At 37.2% G+C, this 21001-nt stretch overlaps 2 protein-coding genes across 3 annotated transcripts in view; both read right to left on the bottom strand.

The window, feature by feature from the left end:
- Nucleotides 1–692: 692 nt before the first annotated feature.
- Nucleotides 693–9955, bottom strand: LOC132150238 (glucosidase 2 subunit beta-like). Its single transcript, XM_059559230.1, has 18 exons — nucleotides 9788–9955; nucleotides 9389–9535; nucleotides 9189–9305; nucleotides 6380–6475; nucleotides 6239–6296; nucleotides 5883–6000; nucleotides 5495–5624; nucleotides 5275–5359; nucleotides 5106–5184; nucleotides 4929–5012; nucleotides 3941–4099; nucleotides 3604–3694; nucleotides 3439–3508; nucleotides 3153–3242; nucleotides 2999–3073; nucleotides 1892–1991; nucleotides 1641–1811; nucleotides 693–1017 (listed from the first exon to the last, which is right to left on the bottom strand). Exons 2-17 carry the CDS (start codon nucleotides 9480–9482, stop codon nucleotides 1668–1670), a joined length of 1590 nt encoding a protein of 529 aa, XP_059415213.1. The 5' UTR covers nucleotides 9483–9535; nucleotides 9788–9955; the 3' UTR covers nucleotides 693–1017; nucleotides 1641–1667.
- Nucleotides 9956–12727: 2772 nt separating this feature from the next.
- Nucleotides 12728–21001, bottom strand: part of LOC132150635 (cAMP-specific 3',5'-cyclic phosphodiesterase 4A-like) — a 69653-nt gene continuing 61379 nt past the window's right edge. For both annotated transcript variants that reach the window (XM_059559267.1, XM_059559268.1), the window contains 9 exons: nucleotides 20236–20329; nucleotides 19883–20046; nucleotides 19651–19749; nucleotides 18580–18744; nucleotides 18349–18448; nucleotides 17139–17293; nucleotides 16916–17038; nucleotides 16610–16792; nucleotides 12728–16511 (listed from right to left, as the gene is read on the bottom strand). In XM_059559267.1, coding sequence (XP_059415250.1) covers nucleotides 16017–16511; nucleotides 16610–16792; nucleotides 16916–17038; nucleotides 17139–17293; nucleotides 18349–18448; nucleotides 18580–18744; nucleotides 19651–19749; nucleotides 19883–20046; nucleotides 20236–20329 — 1578 coding nt within the window. In that variant the 3' untranslated portion in view covers nucleotides 12728–16016. The remainder of the gene's footprint in view (nucleotides 16512–16609; nucleotides 16793–16915; nucleotides 17039–17138; nucleotides 17294–18348; nucleotides 18449–18579; nucleotides 18745–19650; nucleotides 19750–19882; nucleotides 20047–20235; nucleotides 20330–21001) is intronic.

Here is a 21001-nt window from a genome sequence, read left to right as displayed (position 1 = left end):
ATCCAATACAACAGGATATAAAAATACAAAATGAAAAAAAAGTTTTTTGTTGCATTCATCAATAACATGAAGTGCGTTAAACACTACATTACGTCAACGTTTCACAAATGTGGTTTGTGAGTTAAGACAAAGTTAAGAGAATTCCTGCATTACATGTAAATAAGAAATAACAAGTGCATTTAATGTGTTTAAAAAGACAAAAGCCTTCCAAAGAAATTGTAATATGTAGTTAAATAACCGACTGAGTGATAATTCAAACAAACACTAACGTGTAGTTTATGCAACTTGGGAGAAATAAATGTTGAGAAAACACTTCTTAAAATTGGTATGATTTTTGTACATCTAGTGCTTAAATACTGTGTGGCCTCTCAATGTTTTGTGTATTTATATCCACCTAGTGACTTTGTGTGAATGTCCACAAAACTGGAAGGCTTTCTGAATGCATGTATACGAGCGGTAGGCTATTTTAGGAATGAATGATTTATTGCTATTGTGTGAATAATATGTAATCATTGCATAATCCTAACTGTAGTTTGACTCAGAGTATTTTTAAAAGTAATATAATCTAATACTAATTCTTGGAACCTGATTATTTAATCCATCTTAATTGTTATCAGTTAATACCCGGCACTGATCCTGAATCGGTATAATTTAGGACAGCTAAGGTCATTTTTCAACCAGCCACAACAATGTTTGAAATATGAAGGTGAATTTATTTCAAAAGTGCTTAACCGTCGCAGTTTCTCTTATGTAGCCAAAGGGAAAAGGCTATCAGACTCTGTGTTCATAAACTAGACAGTAGAGTACATTTTTGAACAAGTCACAATTATTTTTGTTGAATTTCATAATTATCCATGGAATGTAAAGAGATCAGATTTTACCCCAGTAAAAACAACACATTGCAGTTTACCACATGTAATGTTTTCCCAGCCTCATTTAGCAGATTCACAACTAATGGAAGAGGTTCTTAAACAGCCTGAACAGGAAATGAAGTTAATGTTTCCAAAGAGCAACAACCTACAGACCCTAAAGACAGAGAAGGGGGAAAAGTTAATATTGATTTGTCTCCACACGCAAACATTTAATGTATTCTGAAGAACATAACACACAATTAACTGCACTTTAGGGTCATAAATTGATGATAATGCACAGTGTGCATCAGTATAGATGCAAAAGCTGATTTCAAGAAATTTGCAAGTTAGTTTACTGTAATCTGAATAAAGTCAAAGGCGTTTAAGCTACAACTCCAGACAAAACAAGATCTTTCGTATATAATTCTTGACATATGCAAACTTGTTCCAGACAGCTAAAGGTTTTCCAAATTTGATATTAAACAGAATGCAAATGTTGTTGATCATTGGTGCATGCATTGGTGGAACAAAGCAATATTATATACAGAACTGTATTCAGTTATAGAGTTCATAATGTTGCACATACACAAAGGCTAACTGAATTTATTAACAAAACCTGCAGTAAACTGTCATCACTATGACAAAACCCAGACTCCATTACATTCAAAGTGTGAAAAATGCATAAAACCGATTTAGACCCTACGATCATTGAAAAATTAAGCCTTGTTTTTTTCCATTAAGAGTGCTTTAGACGTTTAAAATAGAGTCTGAATGTATTTTGTGGCACACCATGCATCAGCAAGCGGAGAGTGGAGTCTAGAGCTCCTCGTGGCCATGTGAGCGGTCAGTGTTGGTTGGCTCTTGGCACACTGCAGGAGTGGTGAACTCCATTAGGTATTCACAGCGACTCGGCTCCGACGTCGAGGTCACCACAGTTTCCTTCCCACAAGTCAGCTTCACCTACCACACAAAGACACACTTAGCAGAAAAACTCCCAGCATGAATGGCACCGAGGAAGCAATGAAAGAGCCGGTACTTACTGTAGTTGATCTGTTTGGACCTTGCCAGCACCCAGTGCCATGCTCGTATTTCATCTCCAAGTACTTATTATTTTCAGGCCCTGACCAACTTCCCCATGTCCTGGGAACGTGAGCATCTTTTATTAAATACTGTCAAAAACACTCACGCCATGATACTGCAAAATGTGATGTGATATTGAGGAAAAGAAAAAGCTAAAACCGGTCTATGGTGGTTTGCTGGTTTTAACAGGTTTAGGCTGTTAACACCAATCAGGTGTTTAGTTGATTGCTATCGATCCATCATAATAAAAAAAATAAAAGTATATGACTCATACCACTACAAAGTCAACATTAAAAGCTGTGAGTCAGAGACTTTAAATTACAGGAGATCCCAAACTTCCCCCCCAAAAAAGGTAATTTTAAAAACAAGTGAATTTAGACGCTGAAGCATTACAACATTATAATGTCCAGAATGACAGAGGGATATTCATTTTGAGGTTTTCAAAAAAGATCATATTTAAAAGTGCTATTAAAATATTAGTTTTAAAAATTAATTTGAAATAAGTGTTAAATAGCAGCAAAAAACAAAAAGGTATAAACAGTTAATTAGTAAAAAAAATTTCATTTGATATCCACTAATAACCAATATGGTATTTATACTACCATTCAAAAGTTTCGATTTTTAAAAAGGTTTTAGTTATGTTTTTTGAAAGAAAGAGTCTTATTCTCACGAATACTGCATTTATTTGATCAAAATAAAAACATTAATACTGTGAAAAATTATAAAAATGTTTTCCATTTTTATATATTTTTTAAATATAACTTATTCCTGTGATGCAAAGCTTTGTTTCCCTCAGTATCATTACTCCTGTTTTTAGCGTCACGTGATTCTTCAGAAATTATTCTAATATGCTTATCTGCTGCTCAAGAAAAAATTCTGATTATGAATGAAAAAACATTTTTTTTGTAAATAATTCATGTAAACTGAAATCTTTATAAAAACTATAAAGGTCTTCACTGTTGCTTCTGATCAACTTAATGCATCTTTGCATAATCAAAGTAACTGAAAAGTGTCCAAAGACCTCTAAAACCAAACCACCCTGCTCTGGTTTAAGATGTTTTTCTTACCCAAGGTTGGTCTCTGAGCCCCCATACTTGGGTTTCTGTGAAACCCGGTTGAAAGGACAGAGCCTGTAGATGTACCTAAAAGCAAACAGAACACAGAAATAAAATCACAGCACAAAAATATCACTCCAAAACAACAAACTCTGGTTTCACTTACTCGCTAGTGGTAAGTTCGTAGCACTGGCTGTACATGTAGGTGAACTCAGCATCAGGGCCAAAATCAAACGACAGCTCCTTTTCAATATTTCTGCAACACAATCAAAGGAAAGCTCAACACCCCGGCGCACCAGCGTCAGAGAACACTGCATATGCAGGACGCAAGTGATGCAACAGTAAGTCAAACAAACTCCGACCAATGAGAATTTCAGTTCGCTACACTCCCACTTGATTTCAAACTCAACTTCTTTTGACCATTTTGTGGAAGACAGCAGCATTGAACAAACCTGATTTGATCATCCATCTCCCGAATAGCTTTCTCTGAATCCTCAAAGTCATCTCTGGCCTTCTGAGCAGCTGTGAACCAGAGAACAGTTGGTTAGCAGAGCAAGACAAAGAAGAGCTCGATGAGTACAAACGGATTGATGAATAGGACCGGCAGCAGAGCCAACCTTCGATGAGGGCCTGGGTGTCTGGGTCATAGGGTGGCATAGCCTCCTCATCTTCCTGACTCTTCTCTGGAGTCTTAACGTTGGGCGGCGCCTGCACAAAACACAACCACGCTCATATACAGATATCATTTTTACACCTGCACAGTACAGTGAGCATGAGTTATAGCACACTATGTTGTAAGACCTTTGCCACTGCGCCTCAGGACACGAGTTAAAGGTTAAGGACTTTAAATGTCAAGAGGAGAAGTGCTAATAGAAGAATCAAAATGTCACTGTGGATCTAAACATCAATGAAGTTAATGCTCGCTCAGGTTTTCTGTGCGATACACACTCTCACCTTATCATCGTCTTCGTGATAATCATCTTCGTCATCCTCTTCCTCGTCGTCTTCCTCAGAGATGTCATCTTCTGGGTACGGCTCTGAGTCATTGTCTACAACTGGTTCCTTCACTTCATCTGGAGGCGTTTCCACTGGGGCAGGTTCCTCAGGCTGGGACTGAGAGAGAACGGAGGAACAGTCAAAATACATGTTAATGGGCTATTGAGTTCAATGAACGTGGAATTACAAAAAACTGATTTGTTTTGTTTTTTTACACCGAGAAGACATGACGTAAAGCAAGACATGTTATCAAATTAAAAGACAATTTAAAAGTACAAAATAACTAACTGCACTACTCTTACATTGTTGCGAAAGATTTCTATTTAAAATAAACGCTGATAAATAAATTCAGCTTTGCCGTCACGTGTATGAACTCAATTTTAAAACACAGTGATATAGAAAACAGTATGTTTTAATTGCAACAATATTCCACGATATAACTCTTTTTAACGTATTATTGATCAAATAAATGCAGCCTTGGTGAGCATTAGACACTTTTATAAAATAAAATAAAAAATTGGTAATGATCCCAAAGTTTTAAAAGGCAGCGTAAATAACTAATATTGTTAACAAGGTTTTTGAGCTATTTAATAATTTATCTAAAAAAAAGAAAGAAGAGGAAACAGAATGAGATTATTAATTTTTTTAATTATAGGGAAAATCATGCAAAAGAAGAGATGCATGTATAAATTATGTTATGTATATTTAGTTAAGTTCATACTTTTTATATCTTTGTATAATAAATTAAGCATATCAATTACAAAATGTAGTTAAATGGCTACTTGTCATACTTAATGTTTTCATTTTCTATGTTCATTTTTGTTATAGTTTATATAGCTTCATCACTTTGTTTGTGTCTTAATTGTTTTAAAGAAATTTAATAATGACACAAAGTGTTACCAAAAACAACCTCAGAAGTCATTCAACGTGACATGTCTCTACTAACCTCCGAGTGGTACTTGTCTTTAATGTTGGTCCAAACACTCTCAAATGTTGACGTGTCCACCTGCGCAGCTCCTCCCATCAGTCCCTGAATAAATCACAAAGCAGGCATCTAAATTAGTGCCAGTACTCACCGATAGCAAGCACATTTTGACTGAGAAATGATTAAATGCAAACATACCTGGACCTCAGTTTCAGTAAGTGTGCCATCGGCATCTGGGTCCAGTTCAACATGAGACTGAAGCTCAGAAACAGACACACTGACACAGAGACAACACGCCAGATTATATTCATTCTCTAGATATATGCATAATCATAGAGAGAGAAAATATATAATCATTGGCACTTACAAGCCATCTGCATTATCATCCAGCTCCGAAAAAGCTTCTGCCATTTTGGCTTTGTCCTTCTCCAAGCGAACAGTTGCCTTTTGCTCTGGAATGAAGTTAAAAAACTGATTAGATCAGCATTAATGCCAAACATTTGAAGAAATGAGCCAGCCTGCAAACTAAACACTATAAGTCAGTTTTCAAATGGATTAAAGATATATAAATTAGCAGCTTCACTCACCTTCCCAGGCCTTGAGGTGGCGCTCTTTAGCTTCCTTCTCAGGTTGCTCTGCTGTCTCTTTTACCGTCCTCAATGCTTCTACTTTCTCCTCGAGCTGTTTCTTATTTTCCTGCATATCAGTCACTTTACCCTACAGAACAGATAGCATTTTACATTTACCAAAACTCACTGACAGAGTATGGCTTTTTAAAAATGCAGCGTATACAAGCAATTCTTTAATGTGGGAACTGGATGATTTCTGTTGCATTAGCCCAAAGCCAAAGCTAATATGACTGCAACATTTCATCATGTTTGAAAACTGACATTCGCTAAGATTTTTGCAACAGTAGCAGCTGAACAAAGTGTATGATGATAAAAAAGGAAACCGAAGCATTATGACAAATCTTACCTGCTTTTCTTCTCGTCCTTTCTTGGCTTCCTCAATGAGCTGCTGTTTCAGGAGAAAGCCCTCTTTGGTGATCTCAGCCATCTTCTGCAGAACTTCCCGCTCTTTTCGACCTAGTTCCCTGAGAACCAAACAAATCGCTCATATTTCAATGTGCTTATAGCCTTTGCATCATAAGTAAAAATGGAAAGTAAAACAAATAAATATTTTCTCACAGATCTTTGCTCTCATAAAAACAAATGTGTACTGCATTTATTTTTATGCTATTTAACATTCCTACAGCAAAAAAAAAAAAATCAAATTTAAACATCTAGACAGCATTCATGTATGCCAATGGAGCACAAAAATAGAGAACTCACTTGCAGGTATTTTCACATTTGGCTCCGCTGTTGTACTCATCAGTAGTGTCGCAGCAGTCTGTGGTGAGGAAAGATTTCAAATGCAATACCATTCCATTCATTTAACACTGCTGAGGAGAAATGTCCAAAGAGTCATCTTACCACAGATGCCATCATTAATCCGGGAGGATGGGATAAACATGGGCCTGTAACCAGCATTGGTGCAATGGAAGCTGCCATTTGGACAAGCAGCGGTGCCTGAGGACCGACAGAAACAACGGTCACGCACAATGCCAAACTATACGGCATCATGTACTTAAGACAGTTCACACACAATATTACAACTCTGTTGTACTCAACTTCTTTCTCTTTCAACACAATGAAATCATACTCTTCATTCACTTCCACAGATTGAATGAAAAAGGGCAGCTTTTGTATTCTTTTAGATGTTTTCTTTTGTGTTTCTTACAAGAAAGGAAGCCATGCAGGATTTTTTATTATTATTTATATGTATGCATACAGATATTTAGCCATTATTTGCTGTTTTTTTTAGCACATTTTTGTTATAGCACAAACACAGTTTTGTTCATGAGTGTCACACAAGCATGTCAAAGCTTCCATTTATCATATTTGATGTGCTTTATATACGTGCTGTCAAACACATATAGTGTTTATAGTTATAAAGCTGTCAAAATAAAAGTTTTTGTTTGCATGTGTGTGTATACAGTGTACGTTTATTATGCAAATATAAATACAAACATGTATATATTTAAGAATAAAAATTATTTTTATACATTAAATATTTATATGATATAAATTATAAGATTATAAATATATTAGTGTATATACACGTAAATATTTTCAAAATATATACTGTATATTTGTGTATTTATATATACTTAATAAATATACAGGTGCTGGTCATATAATTAGAATATCATCAAAAAGTTGATTTATTTCACTAATTCCATTCAAAAAGTGAAACTTGTATATTATATTCATTCATTACACACAGACTGATATATTTCAAATATTTATTTATTTTAATTTTGATGTTTATAACTGACAACTAAGGAAAATCCCAAATTCAGTATCTCAGAAAATTAGAATATAACTTAAGACCAATACAAAGAAAGGATTTTTAGAAATCTTTGCCAACTAAAAAGTATAAAAATGAAAAGTATTAGCATGTACAGCACTCAATACTTAGTTGGGGCTCCTTTTGCCTGAATTAATGCTTCAATGCGGCGTGGCATGGAGTCGATCAGTCTGTGGGACTGCTCAGGTGTTATGAGAGCACAGTTTGCTATTATAGTGGCCTTCAGCTCTTCTGCATTGTTGGATCTGACATATCGTATCTTCCTCTTCACAATACCCCATAGATTTTCTATGGGGTTAAGGTCAGGCGAGTTTGCTGACCTATTAAGAACACAGATAACATGGTCCTTAAACCAGATACTGGAAGCTTTGGCACTGTGTGCAGGGGCCAAGTCCTGTTGGAAAATGAAATCTGGATCTCCATAAAGTTGGTCAGTAGCAGAAAGCATGCTTTAACACTTCCTGGTATACGGCTGTGTTGACCTTGGACCTCAGAAAACATAGTGGACCAACGCCAGCAGATGATATGGCACCCCAAACCATCACTGATTGTGGAAACTTTACACTAGACCTCAAGCAACGTGGATTGTGTGCCTCTCCTCTCTCCCTCCAGACTCTGGGACCCTGATTTCCAAAGGAAATGCAAAATTTACTTTCATCAGAGAACATAACTGTGGACGACTCAGCAGCAGTCCAGTTCTTTTTGAAGCGAGACGCTTCTGACGCTGTCTGTTGTTCAAGAGTGGCTTGACACAAAGAATGCGACAGCTGAAACCAATGTCTTGCATACGTCTGTGCGTAGTGGTTCTTGAAGCACTGACTCAAGGTGCAGTCCACTCTTTGTGAATCTCCCCCACATTTTTGAATGGGTTTTGTTTCACAATCCTCTCCAGGGTTCGGTTATCCCTATTGCTTGTACACTTTTTTTCTACCACATCTTTTCCTTCCCTTCGCCTCTCTATTGATGTGCTTGGACACAGAGCTCTGTGAACAGCCAGCCTCTTTTGCAATGACCTTTTGTGTCTTTCCCTCCTTGTGCAAGATGTCAATGGTCGTCTTTTGGACAACTGTCAAGTCAGCAGTCTTCCACATGATTGTGTAGCCTACAGAACTAGACTGAGAGACCATTTAAAGGCTTTGCAGGTGTTTTGAGTTAATTAACTGATTAGAGTGTGGCACCAGGTGTCTTCAATATTGAACCTTTTCACAATATTCTAATTTTCTGAGATACTGAATTTGGGATTTTCCTTAGTTGTCAGTTATAAACATCAAAATTAAAGAAATAACATTTGAAATATATCAGTCTGTGTGTAATGAATGAATATAATATACAAGTTTCACTTTATGAATGGAATTGGTGAAATAAATCAACTTTTTGATGATATTCTAATTATATGACCAGCACCTGTACACAGAATGCACACATATTATGTAAACAAAAACTTTTATCTCGGATGCAATTAATCGTTTGACAGCACTAGTGTTGATCAATGTTTATATGTCAATAAATGCCTAAATTAAATCTACTCACCATATAAAGTGGTCATGATGTCTCTTTAGAAGACTTTTACCAAACCAATTATTTACTTTTACAATGCATTCATGAACTTTTTGACACTTCAAAGTTTCAGCAGCATGAATTTTCAAAGAAAGCATAGAAATCTCTCTATGCAAAACAAATGTTTTATGGTTTGAAATTACATGAGGGTGAGTAATTGATACCCTTTAACAACCCTTTAAATTTAAAAACTAAGCAGACTTTTCAGGAAAACCTTTCATCTCTAAATGACTTGAGGAGAGAAGCTCTCAATTAAAGACTGGCAAGATAATCCATCTAATCTTAAATTATAAACCAAATTAAAAAATGAAGTACCTGGCTCATCTGAACCATCCTTGCAGTCACAGTAGTCATCATTCACACGGTCAAAAGGAATAGTCCGGGATCCATCGAGACAGGTGAAAGGCTTGTTCTCCTCATAAAAATGTTTCTCTTTATTTTTTTAGACAAAATATGAGTTAAGCCAGTTAGACCAGAATGTGGTTTAGTGCAGAATAAATTATATATGGCTTTACTTGTCAGTGGCACTCCTCGTGGCCGCTGAATCTCTACAGGTGTCCCCAAGCTGACAGCAAAGCCCAAAGTCACCAGCAGGTGCAGGCAGGACATGATGCCTCAGGAAAAGAAGGGACAAACGCAGACTCCCACCAGAGGCGTGTGACCTCGGAGCAAAATAAAGGCACAGTCAGTGCATTGTTCAACTGAACGTCTTCACACAGTACATCTAATCCATTCATAAACACAGATCTCATACCAATGGTTTACAAAAGGCTAAACAAATCAACGTTATTCTTCATCCAAGTGATGGTCGCAGATAAATCCGTCTATAAAATGTCTTATTCGCATCATGCTCGTTAATTCAATCTGAAATGGCTTCTGCACACACGGCCAACCGAGCACACTCAAATACTCACCGATCTGAAGTGATAAACAATGCAGTGTCACGACAGCAAGTATAATGTTTCAATAAACACCGCCTAAATTATATGTGGGCTTGTATAATTAGTCAAAGAGATCTAAAAAAATTGTAAAACAGTAACTTCCGAAGAGCGTTCTTGCACCGTTTGTTACGTCACCAAGATGAGCGAGCGGTGTTCTCGTGTGATTGGTGGATTCAAGCGGAGGAATGCGGCATTGTGGGTAATGCAGTCATAAAAAGGATGGATTTGCCTTTTTCATTTATTTATTTATTTTTTTAGCTTTTGCACAAAATCAATGATATGCGTAATAATAAATCAGTTACCATATATTTAGTCAAAGCGTCCCACCTATGGAGGACCAAACCTGCAGAAATAAAAAATAACCAAACAAATAAATAAATAAATAAACGACTTGATAAAAAACAAATATAGTACATTTGTAATAAAATTAATCCTGAATTTATTTTTTATTACTCTATTCCTTTATTTGGTATTTTCTGTATTTATTTCTAATTTTTGTATTCGTATTTGACTTTTATTTTCTTATTTTTTAGTTTATTTGTTGGTTTATTTGTGTATCTATTTATTTTTAAACGTATTTATTCAATCCTTTCTTTCTTTCTTTCTTTCTTTCTTTCTTTCTTTCTTTATAATTTCATTTAAATTTAAATAATTTAAATAACCTACTGACAGATCAGCTCCTTCCAACACAGTGGTAGGATTAAATCCTTTTTTGCATAAATAATTGTAAACATAATCATTATTTCAGGAATAATGTATATAATTGAAGCTTGGAATGAAAACAATGTGTTCACGTGCCGTGCGAAAAACCCGCGCGCGGTTTTTCTGCAAGCCTATGTTGTAGCTACTCGTTCTGCTAAACTTATTTTAACCGCATAAAAGTTGTTTAAAATGTTTGCAAGGATTTAAATTAGAAATGGGTTGGGTGATTTAGGTCTGAGAACTTATTTTAACCCAAAGTTTCAGGACTTCAGGTAAATAGTTAGTAAACTATGACAAATAGCCAACTGTGGCCGTATTATCGAGGCTATTAACTGAATGTCTAAATGACCATAACAAAGTCCAGCTATTATAATACCTTTAAACAAAGCTTCATTTGTAACTTTGTCTACAGTTCCATGACGTACGCTTTGCATGGTTAAAAGTACCACAAAAATAGTTATCAAAAAGTAGCTGTATAACAAACAGTGTTATGAATGGTTTCATGTATGATGATTGACTGAATGTTTGCTTTAATACAGCCAGGTCAAAGGATAAAGAGGAGGTCATGAGGATAAAACTACGTTACATGCAGGTGAGAGCTGTTCCATAAGAGAAAATAGTGGATGTTATTCTGTTACCAAACATTTAAACAATATATTATCATTTATTGTAAAGAGCATCTTACAAAAATTAAACACAGGGAAATGCAAGTTCTAGTGTAGTTGGTGACACAACTCTGCCCCCTACCTTCAATTTAAAGACATTTTCCAATTCTCAAATATTTAAAGGGTTAGTTTACCCAGATAGCAAAATTATGTAATTAATAACTTACCCTCATGTTGTTCCAAACCCGTAAGACCTCCGTTTATCTTTGGAACACAGTTTAAGATATTTTAGATTTAGTCCGAGAGCTCTCAGTCCCTCCATTGAAGCTGTGTGAACGGTATACTGTCCCATGTCCAGAAAGGTAAGAAAAACATCATCAAAGTAGTCCATGTGACATCAGAGGGTCAGTTTGAATTTTTTTGAAGCATCGAAAATACATTTTGGTCCAAAAATAGCAAAAACGACGACTTTATTCAGCATTGTCTTCTCTTCCGTGTCTGTTGTGTGAGAGAGTTCAAAACAAAGCAGTCTGGATATCCGGTTCACGAACGAATCATTCAGTTCACCAAATCGAACTGAATCGTTTTAAATGGTTTGCATCTCTAATACGCATTAATCCACAAATGACTTAAGCTGTTAACTTTTTTAATGTGGCTGACACTCCCTCTGAGTTCAAACAAACCAATATCCTGGCGTAATGCATGCACTCAAACAGTACACTGACTGAACTGCTGTGAAGAGAGAACTGAAGATGAACACCGAGTCGAGCCAGATAACGAACAAAAGACTGACTCGTTCACGAGTCAAGAACCGGTTGCATCGGTTTTCGGATCACCAGTAGTTCTTTCTGACAGTTTGATTCAATAAACCGGTTGAAGAAAACGGTTCACCGGTTCTTTTGCGCTCGACGTAATGGCATCATTTGCAATGATTGCCCTTGATTCAAGCCTTCGGTTTACCCGCGCTCATAACACTAGCACAGAATCAGTTCAGAATCAATCACCAAAAGAATCAGTTCGGTTCAGGCGCTCTGTGTGTCAGTCTGCTTCACGCTGAATCACACATGCGCAGTATCATCAGCTCCTCGATTCTTCTTATCTGTCTCGGCTCGGTGTTCATCTTCAGTTCTCTCTTCACAGCAGTTCAGTCAGTGTACTGTTTGAGTGCATGCATTACTCCGGGATATTGGTTTGTTTGAACTCAGAGGGAGTGTCAGCCACATTAAAAAAGTTAACAGCTTAAGTCATTTGTGGATTAATGCGTATTAGAGATGAGAACCGTTTATTATTATTATTATATTATATTAACAATAATACAGCAATAATTCAACAATTGTGTTTTACTAGAAACTTTTGTCTTTAAATAAAGTCAGTCTGTAGGGGTCAGTAAAGTGTCACACATTACTGACTGTAACTCTCTCTCTCAAAATATATATTAACTACTGTTTTGCTAAATACCACTTCATCCTCTAAACAGATGATGCAAAATATTTTCAGTTTTTGTTGTCATGAGGCTTGTAGTGATCATACATAGAAATCAGCCTGGTTACATGTTGCAGTTGTGAGACTGCAGATGGAAAAAATAAAATAAAAATCAGATATTGCATTTATTAGAAAAATCGTCCTTTATTTGTATTTTCAACACACTTTACAGTACTGAACAGTGAAAGAAAAAAATATACTGGTATATATTTATATATTTGTTTTTTATATATAGCTGTTTGCTTATTAAATGCATTTTATTCACAAAATGACAACTTAGTTCTCTGAGAGGAAAACCTTTCATAAAAATAATATAATATAAAATAACTTGGACACATTATACACATTACAGCAATATAATGTACAAATATTACAATCATATCTTTTTCATTTATATTATTACCATAACTTGTGAACAAGTAACATATTTTTTAAAGCCCAGAGAATAATTTCATTGGAGAGTCTCATGAGGCGTGACTTCAAAGTACAAAGAAAAACTGTTCTCCGATTAAGCCTCGTCATCTTTCCGACTGTCTCTTGGTCATTAACCTCACAGAAGTATTTAAAAACCCTATTAAAAGCCATTACAGTCTAGATTATTGACACAGAGTAGCTGATGTTGCTCAGTGCTTTAGCAGAAAATGGCATTGAGGACCAAAGAAACGACGTTTGGACCAAGCCATTTAAAGTGCTTACCCTGTGCCATGCTATACAACACTCTATACCATTCCCCTGATATCAGCCATCTCACAACAGCTTCCTACAGAAAAAATAAAGTGCTGGTAAAGACAAGTTTTAGAAACAACGGATGATTAGTCTGTTTTCCAATACATTTCAAATATTCACATTTAAAGGTAGTGGGAGGTTGACTAAAATCCCCCAAATGAATGGCAGGGAGATGACAAGAGAAAGAAATGGAATGATGAAATTCCACAATTCAACTACAGTTCAGTACAACTAAAAGTAATTCATTGTGACAGTGACTGATTCTGAGAGATTTCAAATTTACAATTCAACATTACAGTATATACAAAACAAGCAGTGATTCGTCTACTATTTATATTAGATAGTAGTTTTTTGATTTCCAAACCATCAAACCAGAATGATACAAAAATAAAAACTGTACACAAACTGTTCAAAGAAAACACTTGTTTTTCCTTTTGATATCCAAAAAGAATGGCAGCAAGGAATTAATTTGAATAATTTCTTAATAAGAAACAATTGCTACAGTGTCGTGTTAAAATGGCAAATATTATTTGTTAGCGTAGTGCTCACAACATTAACGTAAAGCCACACAACAAAGCAATTTTAAGGTAAGACAGGCAAATGTTTATGGAAATCGCACAAACCGATCGTGTAACCTCGGCCTTTCCTCCTGTAGTCCACCAAATGAAAACTTTCACCGTGACATCATCTAATCCTGTCACAGACGAGTTCAGTTATCACATACGTACTGGTTTGACCTCGAGTTACTGCTCTGACCGGCACAGGCTTGTCTAAAGCTAAGCTACTGACCAGCAGAAACTAGCTTGCCATTTTATTTCAAGAGGGATTCTCACAATATAGCAACAATTGATTCATTCAACTGAACTAAAACCAAACCAAATTCTGAGAGATGAGAGAGGCAATATTGCAAATCTAACATCAACCTGAGAACTCACTCTCATTCATTCTTTTCATTCTGTCTCTCTCTGTCTCCCTTTAAACGTTGGTGAAGAGTCAAATAGACACCACTAAAAGATGCTGGACATGAAATACATTAGACGAGCAACAGTTTTCTTTAATGGGTATGACCTGCTTTCTCTGTCTGTACTGCATTACAGTCACTTTGCCATGCAGAAAAAATACACAACACCTCCAGATGGAGCTATTGTGAATTCACAGACATTTAGGAAGGCATATAAGACATGAAACAAATAATCTGGTATCTAATGCCAACATCTTATTATTCCACAAAATGACAGGTAGAAACCCTACAGTTGACATTAAGGCAAAAAAGCATCAAACTCAATATGGCTGCATGTCTTTCCAACATCTAACCACCAACGTCTTTCTCTCTCAGATATGCTTCAACTTCTCTCCCCATCCTCTGTTCTAGCGACCGATCGAGGCTCCTCCAACTTATCAGTTTAGCACTCATTCCTTTGGCAATACATAACTTAGTGTGTTGTGGTGTGGAGAATGCATTACCAGCATGAGTGGGTGAAGGTGAGAGAGTCTGTGCGAATGTGTCCTGCAGTTGAGGAGACTGTTGCTTTTACAAATTTGGCAGGAATGGACATAACAAAACAAAACAAAAAGAAGGCAAAACATATGTTTCAAAGCATCACATGGCTTATCCTCAGAAAGTGACTATCATTAATTATTCACATGGAAAGTGAGGGCAGTTCGTAAGCAGTGACAGTGATAAATCTAATGTAGGCCCTAAATGCTCGGTTGGCTTGAACGCAACAGAGGAAGACTGACAGATGAGAGCAGGACATATTACAAACATAATATGAATGCTCCATGCTGGCACAAACCATATTCAATGGAGATAGATTGCTTAAAAAGAGAAAGAGACAATCAAAAATGAAGACAAAAGCAGACACCCCTGTCCCACGATGCATTGCTTCACAACAGCTCCAGAGTTGAAGCTGGTGTTTCTGAAAGGCACACGGCCATCTTGCACTGGTAGCACTCCTGGGTAAAGGGTAAGAGGGGGTGGGACCCACTAACAAATCATTTCCGACATACTCATCCCTCCACAGTCTTCTGGACAGCAGACGTTATCTTATTTTCTCCCGGCAGATGCAACTGTGTTCTCTCTATGACAGAAATTGAAAAAGAGTCACAGATTTCACTCAGCGTGTGAATTCTGAGGATTCAAGTCGCTGTTAGAATGCTTTAAAAACTGATTATTGACACTGATGCTCCTTTTTTGATGGCTTTTTCCCAAAGAGATTCCTTTCAGATCCAAGCCCCCTGAACACATACACAGACACACAGCTGTGTGTTTGCATGTGCTGTGTGGTATCGTTATATTAGGTTAAAATGTAGGCATGTATGTCTGTGAATGTGTGTATGTGTAGAAATTCCAGAGTGCTACACTGACGTAATGGCCCTTTACAAACCCCACCGCAATTCTGGTTTTCTGTCAAACCTCACCCTTGCTGCTGCTGGACGGACTCCAGCTCGCACTCCAAATCTACAGTTGCTGTGTTCAATACTTCTATGATATCAATATTATTTTGTTCCCTTTTTGAAAAATAAAATCAAATGTCTTATTGGATTGGCACACAAGACGTATTCTGTTCATGGTCTAGCTAGCAGAAACAGAAGAGTCCTATGTGAGCGGAATAGGGACAGAGTTTTTGAAGAATTGCCCCTACTTGGCCTTCTGGGCCAGACAGCTGTTCCTTCAGTCTTGAGTATTACGTGTCATCGGTAGGAGAGGATGACTTCTCCTCCTCCTCCGTCTCCTCCACGGGGCTCTCATCAGACTGTCTCTCATCTTCCTCTTCAACTACTGACTGAACCTGCAGTCGCCTCGGTCCCGACCTCTCGACCACTACCTCTGTCACCTCCTCGCCGTCCTCCATTTTTTCCTCTATCTCGTCCTCCTCAGCTTCATCTGCCTCCTCGTATTCTTTCTTTGCCTCTTGACCACAGTTGTCTATATGGTTTTGACTGGGAGTGCTGTCCTGTCCTGGTTCTCCCTCCAGGGTGAGCTCAAACTGGAATTTGTTCATGCAGGATTCAAGCTCATTATTTGGGCCGTCCGGCGGTGGCGATGGGCTCTGGGGAATGGTGCTTTGATACCAGTCCCGGTTGTCCTCAAGGGTGTCCAAAATTTCCTGAGCATCAGGGTGGACAAGGTCCCCCCAGGTCTCCCACAGGGGATGCACAATATAATCAATAAATCCCACCTGAACAATAAAACCCAACATGTAGTGAGACAGTTAAGGAGCAGCTTATGCCAGAGAAGGTTGAGAATGTATGTTTGTGTGGGTGCTTATATGTGTACCTGACTCTTTTCCACAGACGCAGTGTGTTTGTCACACATGGGGCTGATTTCCATCCCACGCTCTCGCTCTTTATCGCCCTGCCGGAAGAACTCCTCCATAATACGCTCAGTCCACTGCCTGTACACTGCCAGGGGCTTGGTTGGGTTACTAAGGTCAGCACAGTGCACCATGTTCCTCAGGACCTACACACACATACATACAAATTCACACTTGTGACTAAGTAGTCTGTCTTTTTTTTTCTAGACTGCACTTACAGACTCATGTCATAGTTTTGAACTGTTTTGTTGCATGATAAAGACACACACCTGTATTCGGTCATTATAATGGTCCAGCATCAGCACACCTGAACTTGTCACTTTCTTGGTCTCAACCATTGTCTTTAAATCTGCCAGCAAGCTCATATGCTTTGACATGTCTGTTGCCAGAACCTGAAAAGACAAGGAAATGAAAGTGTTCATTAAAAATGTTGACCCTCTGTAATAAAAACAACAACAACTGAGGTTCAGTGCAGTGCAATCAGGGTCTAACCATGTCGATGACTAGCTTGCGCAGACTCTGTCGTTGCCTTTTGGTGAGGTTCTGAAAGATGTCACAGTTCTCCTCATGCAGAAGCTTGAAACCTACAGCCAGGTGGTGGTTCTCCAGTACAGATTCATCGTTGTACATTAATGCCAGTTCTGAGTCTGTAAAAAAAAGAGCAGGACAGGCTATCAGCGGATTTCAGGGTCTTCTTGGGTCCTTTACATAAACAAGTGAGGACGCTGTTGCTGATTTTGCCCATTTTATTTACAATATTTAGCCTCAGATGCAGTATATTAACAAACAGTATAAAATTCAGTACCGGTATCTTCCCTCATAACCGGTATTATCACATACCATGGCAAGCCTAGCTACCGATATATTATCTCCAGGGGTGGGAAACATTTATTACCTCACAGTTCGATTCAGATTGATTTTATTTATTTATTTTATTAACATTAATGTAACAAACGGCAAAGTTTATTAAGCTGCTTACACTTTAAGAACAAACGCACAGATCTAATTTACTGTTACATCTGATTTTCTCAAAACTGTTTATGTTCCCATATGGCATCATAGACTGTGCACTCGACACAATGTGCATTTTGACATAATTATGTGTATATTTGACCATTTAAGCGCAATAAGCTGTGAAAGCAAATTCAGGTCGCATGCCTCTGAGAGGCAGCATTTGTGCTTACACATCAGCTGTATGTCCGTCAGCACAAGTACTGAGCCCTTTTCGCAGCTTACTGTGATTAATAACACTAACATGTTAATAACCTTTGATAGTACAGTCAGCAAGTTAAATGTAACACTATAAAAACAATTTTTGAATTTTGTGAATCAATGCGAATTGGTAGAAGATAGAATCAAGATTCATATGTGAACCGATTTTTTTCCCGTCCCTATAATGATCTAGCTGACTAACACAGATGCAGTTTGATTAAATCTGTGATAGTCTTGGAAGCATCAGTAAAAAACATCACTCATGTTTGCATAAAAAAATTATCTGTAATGCAAATGTATTTATTGTTCTTATCATTTTACTTAATATTATTTCTAGAATATATAAAAATAGGTTGTTAAAAATATGTTTCTTTTGTTCCAAGTACAGTAAAAAAGCTGAATACATTCTTATTGTTGAGGCCTATGATTTTGTGCTGCCATAAACTAGTTCTCAGAGGACATCATCATTATTTTTACAATGTACACTTACTGGTGTTGATGAGGAACTGGTTGGAAACTCCAGGGTGGTCTACATCATGAATGGCAGCAGCAAACAATGCAGCCAGGATTTCAAGATCAGTGAAAACAGCCTGGTGGGAAGATACCATAGTATGATGGTCATTATGTAAAGTGTGAGTGCTGACTATGAAATCTGATTTCAGATAATGAAACTTTTTGCTTTTGAATGGGCACTGGCAGTCCCATGTTGGCATATACTCACATCCAGTGCCGGTGTGGAGAGCAGCACATGTGTTGACTGTGTGACATCAGCGGCATGCAGGCTGTTGTGATAGGCCACGTTGGCATGGTAGTGGTCTTCCAGTGTCATCACATAAGTGATAAACGTGTCCACTGGGATCCGAAATGTCTTTAATAGATCCCTTTCCTTTAACGCATCGCAGATTGTAGACAGAACATAAAAAGTGGAAATAAAGTATCATGAGTCAATATAAATAACAAGGTTTGCTGTTTTAACTAGCATTGCTGGGAATTAGTACTGATTTCCTGTTTCAATTAGATTCGTATTTTGATTCCAGTAAAAAGCCTCGTTCACACCAAGAACGATAACTATAAAGATAACTATATTAGCGACCACACCAGCAGACAATATCGTCTGTTTATTCTAAGTACATGCTTTTCTGTCACTTTAGATTCTCGAGCTTATTATAGCAGGGTGGTTTCTGATCAGGTGTCAATGTTTTTATTGTTCGTCAGCCTGGAAAAATCATTCTGAAAGTTATTCCAATGATATTGTTTCTCTATGCCTTTTTCGTTACAGCTGTGGTGTAGGCTCTGCTATTCTTAAATAGTGAGAACAATTTATGAAATATATATTTATCATTATATTTAAGGCCTCAAGTCTGATTTAATTCAGTTCAGTTGGTATATTTCAGTTATGCTTACATACAACATTAAGGAAATTAATTCTCTGCTAATGCTTTTTTTATTGCATCACATTCAAAACAGACTGCAAACTTACATTCACAACTCAGCAGGAACACTGATACAGGGAACATTCTGTGAAATATTATGAAAATATCCATTTTAAAAGTTAACTATGTTCGTGAATGAGTTAGTTCAGCAGAGCACAATGGCATGTGCAGGACAGAAAGTTCAAGCACATTTGCACACAGCCACTGAAAATTGTCACTAAGTAAAAGATTGATATGGTGATTTTAAGAAACGATTTTATGATTGTTCAAGTTGAGATAAATCTGAGATAAATCTGACATATTTCAAAAGTACAGAACAACACAGGAACTTTAAAAGAAAAAAAACAAGGACCACACACCTGGAAGATAGCAAACATGATGCAACTTAGAGGTCTGTTATTGGAGTACTCAGCCACATGGAAGATATTAAGGCCCCACTTGTTTAAGTCATTCAGCTCCTGTAAAGAATAGTAAATTAAATCATCAAATCCATTTGACAAACTAACTTTTTCATAACAATAACTAGTAGTAATGGTAGAAGATTGGGTGTTGGGAAAGTTCTGAGTTAGTATGCATGCATTGTGCCTGTACCCTGGCCAGTGAGTCCTCCTGTTCGGTTTTGACCCCGAAGCGGGGCAGGGCTGCACTAGTGAGGCTCGAGCTATGTGTAAGCTTCTTGACACCACTGATGTGAGACATTGGTTTTTCTCGCTCCCGGAGTGTAGGAGAGGGAATGTCCACCTCATTCTGTTTGTCTGAGACACAACCAATGCATAAACCTTTAACAGATGACAGCTAATTTTAAATCGGCAAGCACTGAGTTTTTCAGAGCAGTGAATATACTCAAGTATAACATACTGCAGTGTTGAAACTAAGGTTCTGCGCTTCTGAAAATAGTAGCAAGGCCGAGATGTACAGAGCGGAGCGTGTGCAGACTCACTCACCTAGGAAGGTTGTGGAGATGTATTCAGACACCTGATTTCCCGAGCGGCTCATCTCAGACAGATGAGACAGTTCCCTGTTTAACATCCTCTTGAACTAGAGATCAGAAAAGGGAAAGATCGGGATAGACAGACAGAGAAAAAGTGAGAGTTATAAGTACACAATAGATGGTAATAAGGCAGAAAAATAAAAAAGATCAGTCTGAGCAGAAACTTTTATTACAAACAGGCATTATGTACTAATACATGATTATATGCCAAATACATTGTTTTAGATGTATAGTTCACCCCCCACCAAAATTCTCACAAATTAAGATGATGAAGAAGAAAACTGTGTTCTGAACAACATTGGAACCCACTGACTTTCCTTGTATGGACAGAAACATTTTTCAAAATGATGATGAGTAAATTATGGCAGAATTTTCATTTATGGATAATCTGTCCCTTTAAAACTTACTTTTTTTTCCTGTGTTATTTAGATGTTTTCTTTTGCTATTGCATATAGATATAAGACATATATTGAAAATGTCTGAATGCCACTATGGTATGTGGTACTGCAAGGTCATATGCAGTTTGTGCTAATACAGAGTGCAGATACTGTAAATGCAAATAAACCTAAGGCATTTCTAATGTTGTAGCTGTAACATTGTGTGGTTAGAGGAAGGGCTTGTCTTTAATTAAAATCTAATTAAGTGATGGCCATCGGGGGGAGAGCATTGTGGACTTGTCCCCTTAAGTCTCTGCAAACCATTGCTCTAACAAATAGGAG

This window comes from Carassius carassius, chromosome 1 (assembly GCF_963082965.1).
Source record: "Carassius carassius chromosome 1, fCarCar2.1, whole genome shotgun sequence".
Lineage (NCBI taxonomy): Eukaryota > Metazoa > Chordata > Actinopteri > Cypriniformes > Cyprinidae > Carassius > Carassius carassius.
The sequence above is the reverse complement of the archived record's forward strand: the minus strand, read 5'-3'. Positions and strand labels throughout refer to the sequence as shown.